Source organism: Dipodomys merriami, unplaced genomic scaffold (genome assembly GCF_024711535.1).
Source record: "Dipodomys merriami isolate MVZ:Mamm:240054 unplaced genomic scaffold, mDipMer1.0.p SCAF_2, whole genome shotgun sequence".
In the NCBI taxonomy this organism is placed as follows: domain Eukaryota; kingdom Metazoa; phylum Chordata; class Mammalia; order Rodentia; family Heteromyidae; genus Dipodomys; species Dipodomys merriami.
Genome location: NW_027203381.1, coordinates 20,244,068 through 20,258,655, shown reverse-complemented (window position 1 = coordinate 20,258,655; position 14,588 = coordinate 20,244,068). Strand labels below are relative to the sequence as shown.

At 46.6% G+C, this 14,588-nt stretch overlaps 2 protein-coding genes across 14 annotated transcripts in view; one reads left to right on the top strand and one right to left on the bottom strand.

The window, feature by feature from the left end:
* The window catches only part of Pias2 (protein inhibitor of activated STAT 2), a 98,257-nt gene extending 97,353 nt beyond the window's left edge, over positions 1-904 (bottom strand). For all 9 annotated transcript variants that reach the window (XM_070029220.1, XM_070029210.1, XM_070029214.1 and 6 more), the window contains exon 1: positions 822-904. In XM_070029220.1, the coding sequence (XP_069885321.1) occupies positions 822-845 (24 nt within the window). In that variant the 5' untranslated portion in view covers positions 846-904. The remainder of the gene's footprint in view (positions 1-821) is intronic.
* Positions 905-3,339: 2,435 nt separating this feature from the next.
* Positions 3,340-14,588, top strand: part of Katnal2 (katanin catalytic subunit A1 like 2) — a 98,234-nt gene continuing 86,985 nt past the window's right edge. For 4 of the 5 annotated variants that reach the window (XM_070029201.1, XM_070029205.1, XM_070029200.1 and 1 more), the window contains exon 1: positions 12,015-12,128. In XM_070029201.1, the coding sequence (XP_069885302.1) occupies positions 12,078-12,128 (51 nt within the window). In that variant the 5' untranslated portion in view covers positions 12,015-12,077. Of the gene's footprint in view, positions 3,382-12,014; positions 12,129-14,588 lie in introns of those variants that run through there. The other variant, XM_070029202.1, reaches the window with a different exon arrangement.

Below are 14,588 nucleotides of genomic sequence, written 5' to 3'. Positions count from 1 at the left end.
CAATCAGGGTTTCTTATCTGTAAATAGCCCATCTATGTCTCTAGTCATTCAGCGTCCCGTTCGGCTCACTTGGCTCCCTGAGTTTTTGTTTCATTCGGTTAAAAGATTCTCTGAAGGATATTCTGTGGGCGGGGAGTCTTCGACGGCCCCCCCCCATTTACCCCCCCCCCAACCATCCCAATTATACAAAGGTGTCGAACAATAAAGTTATGATCTCATGCTAGGGCTAACAGTCTTTTCCCCCCAAAGCAGTAGGAACGTACAAACAAGACGCAGCACATGACAACACGGACTTGGCACGTTTCCTACCACGGCACTGACCAACTCTCGGGATTTAAGGCCGATTATCTGAAGGCAGTGTTCCCCACACACCAGGCTCCGCCGAGAGAAGGCACTAGTGGGAGGAAGGGGCCTTATCTCGGCTCAGACCTGAGGCAACGGCAGCATCAGCCATGAGAGCAGGAGAGAGAAATTCCTAAGCGCAACTTCTTCCCCTAGCAGCAAAGTCTCCCCCGAAGGAGTGGCGGGCACAGAGGCTCGAGGGTCGCCACAGAGCTGTCGGCGGAGGCCGCGGCCGAGCAGCAGACGCCGCTGCCCCCCGCGGCCCTCCAGGCGCGGGGAGTCGGGCCCACGTGCCCTGCCCAAGGCGCCGGGCCCCCGCGCCCGCTTCCCCGGTCCTCCCCCGCACGCTCCGACGCCGGCTGGGTAACGGGGTTCCTCCAACCGGCCCCGCCAACCCCGAAGGCGGCGGCCAGGAGCGCGGCTGCAGCTCCCCGCCTCCCTCCGCTCCCCTCCCCCGCCGCCTCCGCTCTCCGGCTCACCCTCAACTCTTCGAAATCCGCCATTTTATGCCAACCGCGGGCTCCGCTGCCGCCACCGCTCCCCCTCCCGCTGCCGCCAACAACGCCGCCGCCACCACGGCCGCCGCCGCCGCCTCCAGCACCATCCTGTACTGGGCGCCGCTGAAGACGCCGCGGCCGCCGCCGCCGCCGCCGCCGCCGCCGCCGAGCCCGTCACGTGATCGGCGCGGGAGTCCCGCCCCCAGTGAGCTGAGACCCCGCCCCTCGCGGCGCCCCCTACCCACTCCGGCGGCGCCGTCTTCCGCCCGCGCTGGCGGCCTCCGCGCCGTCCCGGAACACTTCCGGTGGCTCAGGTTTGGCCTGGTCGGGCCAAGTTCCCAGTTGCGCTGTTTCGCCCGCCCGCCGCCACCGAAGCTTTGAGGCTTCGGTAGAACTGCAGCTTTACCGAGGGGCTGGAGGAGGGCCTGGCCAGAGGGAGTAGCCCAAAGGAAGCAGTGACTGGACTCGTGACTGGAATGATTCGGGAAGATTCTAACGGTGCCCTTCTTCCGGTGGCGGTAGCCTGTCGAAGTCAAAGTAAATAAAAACTGTCCCTCAAAGTGTTCTGAGTTTGAGCATAAACAGGCCATTGTGCAGATTCAGTGCTGCAGGGTGTGCAACCCATTATTGCTAATGTCCTTCAACTACTAATTTGGCCCATTTTTTCTGGCCTTGAAGGTTGCCATAAAGTCCTGGGCTGCTGGGAGTGGAGATATTTGGTGGCTCAGAAAGGCCTTGGTAGAACGTCAAGGGATAAGGGAAATCTAATAGCTAGGAAAGAATAAATCGAAAACACCCCCAAGTAAGCGGGAAAAGCTTGATGATACCCCTAACTTCTGATCGAAGGGAAATGTGAGTCTAACTAACTGATGCTTAGAAAAATTCCCATGCCCCAGTTCAAATTTCCTTTAACCTGGTAGGTGAAAAGCTGCATCCAGGTGGTTCATGCCTATAATCCTAAGTATTCAGGAGGCTTCAGATCTGAGGATCTCGATTTGTAGCTAGCCCAGGCAGGAAAGTCCACGTCACTCTTATTCACCAAAAAAATAGTCATAAGTGGAGCTGTGGCTCAAGTGATAGAATACCATTCCTAAGTGGAAAAAGCCAAGGAATAGTGTCCAGACCCTGAGTTCAAGCCCTAATACTAGCACAAGAAGAAAAAAAAAAAGGCGGGGGCGGGGAGGATTCTCTTCTCTTATGTGATACCTTTTGCCAAGCCATGACACAAGACCCTCAACTGATGGAGACACTTCAATATTGTGCTTCCTAGCCTCTACAGGTGTAAGGAAACAGACTTGATCAAGGCCATGTGACTAGTGAAAGAGTGGTAAATAAGAAAATTGGTTGAGCTGGGAACCCATGTAGCTCAGGTTCTCTTATTGTCATCAGCTAGATTTTTAATTGGGAGCTTCCCAACTCTGATGCCTAGGTCACAAGCCATACCAATTCAATCAAAAGCTTGGGGAGGGGGAACCAAGGTATCAGCATTTTACTCAGAAGTTTTGGAGGAGTAGGACTGAAAGCTAGACAACCTACCTGCCTTGCCCTCTCCCTCAACCGACCAACATCAGTCCCTTAGTACTGAAGATGCAATCTGTCCCCTCCTTAACTGTTTTGCCTTTGCTGAAAGCCATAATGGACTAACAAACAGTTTTAGTGATCTTGAGCTGTCCTGGGATTAGCTTGTCAATGACAGAAGCTGCCCTGTCCCTGGTTCTAATTGAACAATTTGCTGTGAACAGCTTCCATTTTCCAGTACCCATGCTTGTCAGCCACATGGAGGTGAGTGAAGGATGCCTCAAGCAGGACTTAGGAACAGAAATGTACTGTTTCAGCAGTGGTTGCAGAAGCTGCTGAACAAAGTAAGAACATCTTCAGATTTCAAGTCTTTGTATTTGCCATCCTCTTGAAGGCACAAATAGTCTTTCAGAAACAAGACTGCAGGCACTATTGGTACGATTTTCAATTAGGAATGTTCCCACAATTGATCATAGGGCTCCTTCCTCCCTGTTGGCTTTCTACAATGTTATTCCTACTTTTATCTTTCTACCCTACTCCCTCCAACCTTATCACTGCTCTTAAACTCTTAATCCCAGTATGCCCAGGGATTCCTCAGAACATGATTCCCATTCATTTTGAGAGAGGAGTTTTCACTATTCTAAACCCTTGGCTTGGGTTTTTTTCCATCACTACATGAAGAGGATTTGGCATTAAGATTGCTGAAGGTACAGGGGCTTTCCTGGGATCCAGGATTCAGTGAAGAGGAGATGGGTTGTCTATCAGGGAACATTTTCTATATCACTAAACTTTTCTAGCTAGAGGGATACTGCACATGTTTGTTATTTATCCATTTAAAGAATTTAGCTAGCTAATTAGCTATTATCACTGAAAGTAAGATGAATCTCTGTTCTTTCTCCCTCTATGCACAGCTAAGCAACAGAAGTAAATATGTACACATGTGAGCTGCACTCATGTCACCTTCCACTTGCCCAATATTTACTTCTTCATGTTTACTTGGAAACTGAAGACCATATCAGGTGTGGTAAGTGTGGAGTAGACTTGGGAAAGAAAGAGAATGAGATCATTATTGGGACCCTGATTTAGGTAAAAACACATTGGATGGACTGGGTCTGTGCAAGCTAAAAACAGGGGGAAAAACATGGAAATGAGAATCACTTATGAGTACTTAGGAATGGAATGGACTTTAGGGACTTCTGTGTGGAGATAGTATGCTGTGAGATATAGAAAAACCCCAAAATAGCACCCTCTATGCACACTGAAGAAATCAAAGACACTGTATGATGACTCAGAGCTGTTATCAGCTTAGCTGAATAACTAAGATTACAGGCATGAGCCACTGGCACCTTAGCATACACACCCTATAATTCTTAAAGAATATTTTCATTGACATTAAAGTCTAATTTGACTGTATATTTTTTCTTTCATCATTTGAAAGATGTACAGGCATACCTCAAAGATGTCAGAGATTTGGTTCCAGACTACCATCCTAAAGAATATATTGCAGTAGCTGGGCGCTGGTGGCTCACGCCTGTAATCCTAGCTACTCAGGAGGCTGAGATCTGAGGATCGCGGTTCAAAGCCAACCCGGGCAGGAAAGACCGCGAGACTCCTATCTCCAATAAACCACCAGAAAACCGGAAGTGGCGCTGTAGCTCAAGTGGTAGAGCGCTCGCCTTGAGCTGAAGAGCTGAGGGACAGCGCCCAGGCCCAGAGTTCAAGCCCCACGACCGACCAAAAAAAAAAAAAAAAAAAAAAAGAATATATTGCAGTAAGTTGAATCATACTTTTTGGGGTTTTCCAGTGCAAATAAAAGTCATGTCACTTGGGTGGTGGCTTAATATGATTGTAGCCATTTGAGAGGCAAAGGGAGCAGGCATTTTACTTTGAGGACAGCAGGCATTGTTCTTTGAGGGCAGCCCAGGCAAAAAGGTCTCAATATCCTATCCTAACCAATGGCTAGGCAAGGTGACATGCGTCTGTCATTTCTGCTATGTGGGAAAACAAAAAATGAAAGGATCACAGGATGATGGGATGGGAGGGGGTGGGCATGAGGATAACAGTGCAGGATTAGCATAGAAAAATGGTGGGTGTTCGCAGAGTGGCTCATGTGTTAGAGTACCTGTCTAGCAAGTACAAAGCCTTAAATTCAAACCCTAGTACAACAACAACAAAAGTTATTGTAAGGTTTTAGGCGAGGAAAGAACACACAGGAAGAGGTAAAGGTGAAGAAAGAAAAATTAGGGTACGCTGCCAGGCAAACTCCCTGTTCAGGATCAGAGAGATCACAGAGTAGCAGGGTTTATATGGCCAGGGTCAGCAGGAACTTTTAGCACATAACTTGTTTTGCAAGTTTGAACAGTTTCGGGCTAGTGTCCCCGAAGAATGATTGGGACAGGTGGTGTATAAGGAAGTGGCTTTTCTCGGCTGCCTCTGCCCTCCAGCGGCCTGTCCTTATGGCATCTTTGCTAATAGGGCATTGAAAGTCATCTGGCTACTTCCTGCTGGACAGGGGCATTGTGAGGCTGTATGCCTGTTGTCTAGGATGCCGGAGGGGTAGTCAGCAGACAAATGTATGGGTGGAGAAGAAGAAGCTGATTAACTGTCTCCTCTGGTCATTTTCTTGGATGGGGCTCTGGATGAACCTCAAGAGGCATGGGGCAAATAAAAAGAAAAGACAAATTCAAATTAATAGGCCTACTTAGTAGTAACTATCCAGCAAGGGGGCTATGGAACCAATCCAGAATAGGTCCCCTGGACTGCTGATGTTTAAGCTCCTTCTTTAAGTTGTTTAGGATCTCAATGTTTTGTTTTACCAAACCTAACTCATTAATATAATAACATTGGGGCTGGGAAGGTGGCTCAGTGGTAGAGCGCTTGCTTTGCATGCTCAAGGCCCTGGGTTCGATTCCTCAGCACCACATAAGCAAAAAGAAAAAAAAGCCGGAAGTGGCGCTGTGGCTCAAGTGGTAGAGCGCTAGCCTTGAGCTGAAGAGCTGAGGGACAGCGCCCAGGCCCAGAGTTCAGGCTCCACGACCGGACCCAAAAAAAAAAAAACAACAACAATAATATAATAACATTGTTCCTGCAAGAATAGATAGGTTCCACTTTTTTGGCCATTTAGCAGTTTTAGCAACCTGTGCAATGGAGGTAAGTTAATGCTGGGGTGAGGCTAGAGATACAGCAGTGGATTCTATGGTCACCTGGAGTTTATCTGAAAGTTCCTGAGCTGAGACTAGGCTGTGTCCTCAGGCCAAAGACACCTGTTATACTACTTGGGAAATAAAGACTAGGCCATTATCAAATTGAAGAGAAGAAGGGAGCCAAAAGGAGGAATAATTCTGAATGTAAAAATAAGGTTACAACTCCTGCCATCTCTCTGGGAGTTGGAAAGGCCTCAACCCACCCCATGAGAGTATTTACCAGAACAAGAAGGTACTTCATCCTTTTTGTTGTTGTTGTTGTTGGTCATGGGACTTGAACTCTGGGCTTGGGCACTGCCCCTCAGCTCTTTATCTCAAGGCCAGGGCTCTACCGCTTGAGCCACAGCACCACTTCTGGTTTTCTAGTGGTTTATTGGAGATAAGAGTCTCATGGACTTTCCTGCCCCGGCTGTCTTTGAACCTCAATCCTCAGATCTCAGCCTCCTGAGTAGCTAGGATTACAGGCGTGAGCCACCAGCACCCGGCTGGTACCTCATCCTTTTGTGTGTGGGCATATTCGGTAATATCAACCTGCCAGTCTTGGCCAAGCAATAGCCCCGCATTTGATGGGTTGTAAAGACTGGCCTAAGTCCCCCTTCAGGGGTGGTGGTGGAGCATGTAAAACATGCCTGAAATGCAGGCCCAACGATGGTGGAAAGCTGAGGGTGATAAAAGAGGGGCTTTAAAAATTGAAACAGTACCTTGGGACCAATATGAAGTGAGGTATGAACCTGCTGTGTGAGGGTTGTAGTATGGGCCAGTGACAAGGCCAGCTTATTTCCCACAAAGATCCATCCCTGTTCTCCATCTATGCCACCCTTCTCATAGAGAAGAGTTTTTTTGGACAGGGAATACTGAGGGTCAAGTCTGGGACCTGTAAAAGCAAAATGGGGACCAGAGCTGCTGATTGTTGAGTGACCTGGTATGCCACCACATTGGCCTTATTGTTAACTTGGGAAAGGAAGGACTCATCTCTCATGTCCCTTACAATGGACAATAGTCAAAGCAGATGGGTGGGAAAGGGCCTGAATTAGTTTTAAAATTAGGTGGTCATTAACAATAGGATTCCGTTTTGTGTATAGGAACCCATTCTTTTAGATTGCCATGTGACAATGGTCAATGAGGAAGGCATACTTAGAGTCAGTATAAATGGTTATCTTTTTTCTCTAGATAGCTGGAGGGCCTGCGGAAGAGCCACCAATTCAGCCTTTTGAAATGTTCCCTCAGGGAGGCGCTGGGCCTCTATAGTCTCCCCTTGGCTGGACAATATCATAGGAGGCCTGTCTTTTTCCCTGTGAAACCACGCCCTTCCTTTTAAGGCAATTAATAATGGGTAACAGACCCTGGTGGTGTTTTACCAAGAAATTGAGATCGAGCAGGGAAAGGGGAGGATAAGAACAGGCTGATGGTGTGTTGCCACCACAGGGGAAGAGGTGCCCCACCCAATGGAATACACCAAATTAGGGGGGAAGTGGGAAGGAGGAGGAGGTGGAGCAAGAGAAGGATGGAGGCTCATAGAGGGACAGAACTAATACTAGAGGGGCTTCCAGGACCATATTAGGAGGTCCCTAGGTCAAGCTGGAATGTGTAAAGTCTGCACAGGGACACTTCCCTACCTCTTGGCTAAATTTCCACCCAGTATCTGTTATCTGGCTGACCTGGAAGCAGTCATCTTCCCCTCCTGCTAGGTCACATCCTGGGCTACTTCCTGGTCACATGCCTCCATCTGACCATAGGTAGTTCCCAGACTCTGAGGTCACATCCTGATCCAGTGTGGCCACACCTTTCCCCCACCTGGCCATACCTCTTCCTGTCCCTGGCCTAGATAAGTCCTGGCCCAGAGGTGGGTCACCCCTTTTCAGCCATGCCTCTCTCACCATGTATGGCCAGGGGTAGCAGTTCCAGAAATAAATTTCTCCTGCCTGAATAGCTCGTGGTATTCTCTTCATCGGCTACCTAATGAAACCCACCTATTTAATATACCATACAGCATGTAACTTAACAAGTAGGTCTGTCCCATACAGGGAATAGGACAGGAAGGAATAATCAGAAAGAAATGGAACAATGGCCAGTCATGGATTAGGTGCTAGGAGGTAAGTTGGTGCTGGAGTGAGGCTAGAGATCATGGGATAGGAGCCAACTCACCTAGCCCTTCAGTGCACCAATCCTGACTCTGTATATCATAGCCAAGTTAATTTCATACAAGTTTTACTCATAAGCTCTATTTTTAAGACATACCATTTGCTACATACTTAAACTTTCTGAGGTTTGTCTTCTTTTCTTTTGGAACAAACATTTTCAAACCCATTCTTATAGGAAACCTTTTTTTTTTTTTTTTTTTTTTTTTTTGCCAGTCATGGGGCCTGAACTCTGGGTCTGGGCGCTGTCTCTCAGCTCTTCAGCTCAAGGCTAGCGCTCTACCACTGAAGCCACAGCGCCACTTCCGGCTTTTTCTGTTTATGTGGTGCTGAGGAATCGAACCCAGGGCCTCAGGGCACTCACTGCTGAGCTACCTTCCCAGCCCCAGGAAACCAATTTTTTTTTCCAATTCCTTTCCCAAGACTTTTTTTTTTTTTTTTACTACCCTCTTTAGTTCCTTGGGCTTCTTTGTATCTATAGAGTTTAAAACTGCACATTTTTCCTTTGGCTTGTGGAACTGGGTTGTCTCAGAACTGCACCACTTGGATGGATAAGTTTGCTAGATTTTAAGGCTAAGAGCAGGGTTGGGTCTCATTCCTCTTACTACCTCCATTGCATATATCAGGCACATAAGAGGGCTCAACGCTGGTGGCTGGGAAGGAAGTCTGTCAACTCCCATAAGTGAGACCTGGGAAGGAATTAAGGGGCCCAAGTAGGAAGGGAGGACTGAATAGATAGCCCCCGTATCATCCAAAAAGGAAATGGCCTTACCCACTACCTGGATCATTACCCTATGAGGGTGATCCGGGTCAGTGAAGCAGGGCATCCTCAGTCTTCAGCAGCCAGGCCTAGGACCAAAGGCAGCAAGTCAGGGGAGGGAAGGACTGTACCTCAGTGGCTAGGCGCAGAGGGGCAGTCAGTCTTCCAGTGTCCCTTTTGATTGCATAGCGGACAAGGTTTCTGGGGAGGATGGGGTTTAGGGCATTTCCTTGCCCAGCCCCTCCTAGCTACAGGGCCCAGGTAGTTGGCACTTTTCTCCAGAACCACGCATTGAAGAGGGCCTTAGGGTAGCAACCAGGGCTTGGGCTTGATAGGCCACCTTTTGGCAAGAGCGGGCTTCCCTATTAGCCTTTTCCTATTCCTCATGGTCATGGAAACTTTGAAGGGATTGAGGGCCATCCTCAGCCTTTATGAGTTTTTCTTTATGAGAAATAAAATGAGAGGCCAAAAAAGCTTGCCCCAGCTGGAGAGGTGGGGTCCTTGCAGGTGTACTTAGTCAGGGCCTCAGTAAGTCTAGCTAGAAAGGCATCAGGGTTCACATCCCAAAGTTGAGTAATTACCCGCAGTTTGTCAAAGTTAATAACCCTAAAGGAGGCCACCTGTATTCCAGCCAAAAGGCACTGAATCACCTTATCTCTCTTTTTTTTTTTTTTTTTTTTGGTCCAATCGTGGGGCCTGAATTCTGGGCCTGGGCGCTGTCCCTCAGCTCTTCAGCTCAAGGCTAGCGCTCTACCACTTGAGCCACAGCACCACTTCCGGCTTTTTACTTTTTGCTTATGTGGTGCTGAGGAATTGACCCAGGGCCTCGAGCATGCAAGGCAAGCACTCTACCACTGAGCCACCTTCCCAGCCCTGAATCACCTTATCTCTATACAATCAGCCATTGGGACTCTTAGCTGTGTCTATATGATATTGCCAATGAGGGGGTACACTCCTGGGCGAACTCCCTGGTCAGGATCAGAGAGGTCATCCAGTGTCTGGTTGTATCTGGGTTTACACGGCTGGGGTCAGCAGGAACTATTTTTTTGCGAGTTTGAACAGTTTTAGGCTAGTGTCCCTAAAGAACAATTAGGACAGGTGGTGTGTAATTGGGACAGGTGGTGTATAAGGAAGTGGCTTTTCTCGGCTGCCTCTGTCCTCCAGCAGCCTGTCAGTTATTTGTAGGCCTTGGAATGTAGTTTAATGGTAAAGTACTTGCCTGGCATATAGAATGTTTTGCTTGTACACACACACACACACACACACACACACACACACAGGTGGTGCATACCTAGAATCTTAGCTACTCTGGGATTTGGAGGTAGAAAGCTTTTGAAGTCAATATCAGCCCACACACAGGTAGTAAAACCCTATGTTGAAATAAAATACAAAATTAAGGACTGGGGATATGATTCAAGTGATAGAATACTTGCTTAGCTGTGGAGCACATGGGCAGCCAAGATGGCTCTGGGAGGGGGTTGAGTGGGCAGAGCCTAATTTACTGAAGAGCACATGGCCAGCCAAGATGGCTCTGGGAGAGGGTAGAGTGGGCAGGCCCCAATTGATCTTCTGATCAGTACCTAACCAGCCCATGAAGGCTCAGGTGAATGATAGGGTGTGACCTTGACAGTGATTGGTTCCTCTTCCTCCCTTACCATACCACCCACCCTCTTTGTCTTTAAAAAGGGACTGCTCTCTGTTAATAAACGAGTTTTTCTACCTGCTGGATTTGGCTCCCCGCTGTGTCTGATTGTCTCCTGGGCTAAGGGAGGCTAGGGAACGGGCGAGCGCCGCACTTACCATTCCTCGGACCCCGTCCGTCTTTGTGGGACGGACGAAGACCCAACACTTAGCAAGTGCTAGACTCTATGTTCAACCTCTAGTACTGAAAAAAAGTTATAATATTGTAGTTTATTAAGTATGCAATAGAATTATTTTGAAAGAATGCACATATCTTAACATTTATTGCTAAAAAATGTTAGTGATTGGGCTGGAAAGGTGGCTGAGTGGTGGAGTGCTTGCCTTGCATGCAGGAGGCCCTGGGTTCTATTCCTCAGCAACATATAAGCAGAAAAAAGGCTGGAAGTGGCGCTGTGTTTCAAGTGGTAGAGTACTAGCCTTAAGCTGAAGAGCTCAGGGACAGTGCCCAGGCCCAGAGTTCAGGACCTACAACTGGCAAAAAAAAAAAGTTTGTGATCATCAAAGCTTTGAAAACTCATTGTCTTTTTCTTGGTGACAAATCTTGCTCCCATGTAAGTGACTGTTGTCCCATCAGGGTGGTGATTTTTGAAGGCTGGAGTAGCTGTGACAATTTCTTAAAATAAGACAATAACAAGATTTGCAACATTGATTCAGGAAAGATTTCTCTGGTGCCTGTGATTGCTGTTTGATAGCATCTTACCCATGGGAGACCTTTCAGAATTGGAGTTATTCCCCTCAAATTTTGCCACCACTTTATCACTAATATTATTTGCTATTTTAAATCATTTGTTGGCATTTCAATGACATTCATAACACCTTCAACAGGAGTAGGCTCCATTTCAAGTAACTTTCTTCATTCATGAGGAACAGCTCAGCTGTAATCAAAAGATTACAGCAATTTAGTCACAACTTCACATAATTCTCTCTGGCGATTTTTACCACATTTGCATTTTCTTCTATTGAATTCCTCGAAGTCATTCATGATTTTCAAATCAACTTATTCCATACATTTGGTTATGTTGATATTTTACCTCCTCACATGAATCATGACTTAAATTTTTTTTTGTTATTAAGGGGTTGCAGTTAGATAACTCAGTTAAGAGTACATTTCTTTTTCTTTTTTTTCTTTTTTGGTTGGTCGTGGGGCCTGAACTCAGGGCCTGGGTGTTGTCCCTCAGCTCTTCAGCTCAACCCTAGCACTCTACCACTTGAGCCACAGTGCCACTTCCGGCTTTTTCTGCTTATGTGGTGCTGAGGAATGGAACCCAGGGCCTCATGCATGCAAGGCAAGCACTCTACCACTCAGCCACCTTCCCAGCCCAAGAGTACATTTCATTTTTGATAGTGTCACCCCTTCCCTCCCTCTCTCCCAGTTTTTCCTTCTCATCCCACAATGACTGTTATTTTTCTGAAACAATGTCTCAGGGCACTGACCCTGTGCTGTTTATGGACTCAAGGCTAATGCTCTACCACTTGAGACACAGCTTCCAGGGCTGTGTGTGTGTGTGTGTGTGTGTGTGTGTGTGTGTGTGTGTGTGCACGCGCGCGCACGAGCGTGCGTGTGCGTGCTCATGTGTTGAGTTATAAATAAAAAAAACTCCTGGACTTTCCTGCCCAGATTGGCTTCCAACTGTGATCCTCTTATCTCAGTCTCCCGATTAGCTAGGGTTACACAGGCATCCTGCTCTCTCTAAATCTTCAGCTTGGCCAGGGGACACGCTCAGTTCACAGAGATTGACAGGGTCAAGAATTCATCCCTGGCCAGTGATTGGCTGAGCTGTCTAGACTCCAGCCAATCCTGAAAGGGGCGGGCCGGTAAAGCATCAGGTTTCAGGGAGCCGAATTCTTTGGCGGTTCTGGTCAGTCGGTTACTGGCTCCTTTTCAGTCTTGGTTCCTGCTCTCCTCACCAAGTGTCCGATGGAGCTTTCTTATCAGACCTTGAAACTGACACACCAGGCTCGAGAAGCGGTAAGGAAAACAGACACAAACAACAACACCCACCAAACTATCCCTGGCGCCAGACACTCAAGTCTCAGAGTTGACTGCCCAGAAGCGTGTCGCCCGTAACCATGACGACCCAGGCCCTGGCTTGAGTGGCTCAAGCACAATGGGAAGCTCAGCTGGTCAAGACGGGGGCTGGGCTTGAGACTGCGACCTGGGGACAAACCCGAGAGGCAGGTTTGTTGAAAGGAGCCAGGGACAGCAGAGTCCGTTGTTGTTGTTGTTGTTTTTTAATAAGAATTGAATATTGAAGGGAGTTATTAGGCTGAATCTTGATTGGAGATTAGGGCTCACTTAAAATGAGACAGCTGAAAGGCAGAAAAGCACTGACCTGCAGTTAGAACCCTGGATTCTGGTTATGAATGGCAACTACCCAGGTTAGACATTTGAGAGGTCTAAAGTAAGGGAAGTAAGGAAAGGGACTGTAATCCGCTTCCCACGAAGATTACATGAACTTTAAAATACATTCTGTGGTTTTCGGTTGTATGTAGCGTCTTCTATAGGCTAGGAATATTTCCCACAACATGGAATAGGAATTGGAGGCACGTTTTATGCTGGACACTGAGGATACAAAAAGAGTGCTTTAGGGTGGGGGAGGATGAATAAAATTAAAAGTTAAAAAAAATCTATCTGGGGGCCTCCTCTTGGAAATTCTAATAGGATACTTTGGGGAAAAAAATATGTGCACAAAAATATATGCCTCAGCCCAGGCTGGTTTTGAACTTGGAGAGAGCTGGGATTACAGGAGTGTTATCAGGCCCAATTTATTTTAAAAAATGCTTAACCGGTGATTACAGTGTATAGCAAAGGTTATATCTCCTACTATGGGGGGAGAGGGAGGGGTTGGGGCTTGAACTCTGGGCCTGGGCACTGTCCAGCTCAAGGCTAGCACTCTACCACTTGAGCCACAGTGCCACTACGGGCTTTTTCTGTGTATGTGGTGCTGAGGGCCTAACAAATGCGAGGCAAGCACTCTACCACTGAGCCACCTTCCCAGCCCACTCCTACTATTTTGAGAAAAAAAAATTAGTAACAAGATAACTCTTTTCTTTAGCTGCCAATTACTGGTTATTTCCTCCAAGTTCTACAAAGTTTTGGCTATATATACCATGGCTACTTCTGTAACTATGAATTGCACTTAAATTCATTCCAATCTGAGCCTGAATTACTTGCACTAGATTAAAAAAGGCTGCTTTAATATATTTTTTAATAAGACAGATGCTTGCTTGATCTTCATCAGGTATTCCTGAAACAAACTCTGGATAGGGTCTTGAAATTTGCATTGTGTAACACACACTGCAGGTTTAAAAAGCACAGCCCTAAATGATCACATATGATATTATAAATTCAATACAATCCATATGCCAAAAACGCCTCCAGATAAACTGACTCAAATTTTTTGCTCAGACCCAGATCTATACCCCAGAAGATGAAATACAGTCCAATGAATTACCTAATTATTTGATGTATCTAGTAGAATAGCTTAAGTATCTGTGGCTGAACTTGGCTAGTCCTTCACTTGTAGCCTCCTTTTCCAAAACCTACATTTTTCCCTCTTCCTCAGTGAAACCACCATGCACTCAATTGCTCAAATTGAGCAAGTCATCATCCATAATAGCGCCTTCCTCTTGGTTCTCCTCTGTCGTTCACAGAAGATTATCATCAGCAGATCTTATTATAATCTACATTTCCACAGCCACCATCCTGGTCCTAAACCTCAGAATCTCTCATCTGAACACATTTTAATAGCCTCTTAGATGTTCTCTATTGGTTTGGGGTGCTTCTTACTGTCCATTCTTCACTGGAAATATGATGATCATTCATTTATTTACTTATTTATTAATCCTATCAGTATTGGATTTAAACTGAGGACCCTGTTCTTGCTAGGCAGATATGCTGCTCCTGAGCCACACCTCCAGCCTTTTCTTTCAATGTAGTTTTCAAAAAAAAAATGTTTCTTTGTTTGCAAGTACCAGGACATAAACTCAGAGCCTTGCTCAATTGTGATTTTCTACATCTCCAGCCCAGCTTTTTACTGGCTAATTGGAGATGGAGTCTCATGGACTTTTTGCTTTAAACTTTGATCCTCCATGTCTCAGCTCCTATGGTAGTTAGAATTTACAGGTATGAGTTACAAATACACAGATTGTACTTTGCCTTTAAGTTAACATATATTTGTAATATCCGCGGAATTCATTGTATACTTTGAAGGAAATCACTCTTTCATGTGCTGGTTAATTTTAAGAAAGGGTCTCACTTCTTGCCTATGTATGCTACTGGATGAAGATTCACCTAGTTTAGACTTATTCTGGTAGTTGGAATGAAAGATCAATCTCTTATCTGATGAGGTATAATCTTCAAGGTTTTTCTGCTTCTTTGGCCTTTAACTACAATCCTCCAGTTCTCATTCTCTAAGATAGGGAGGAT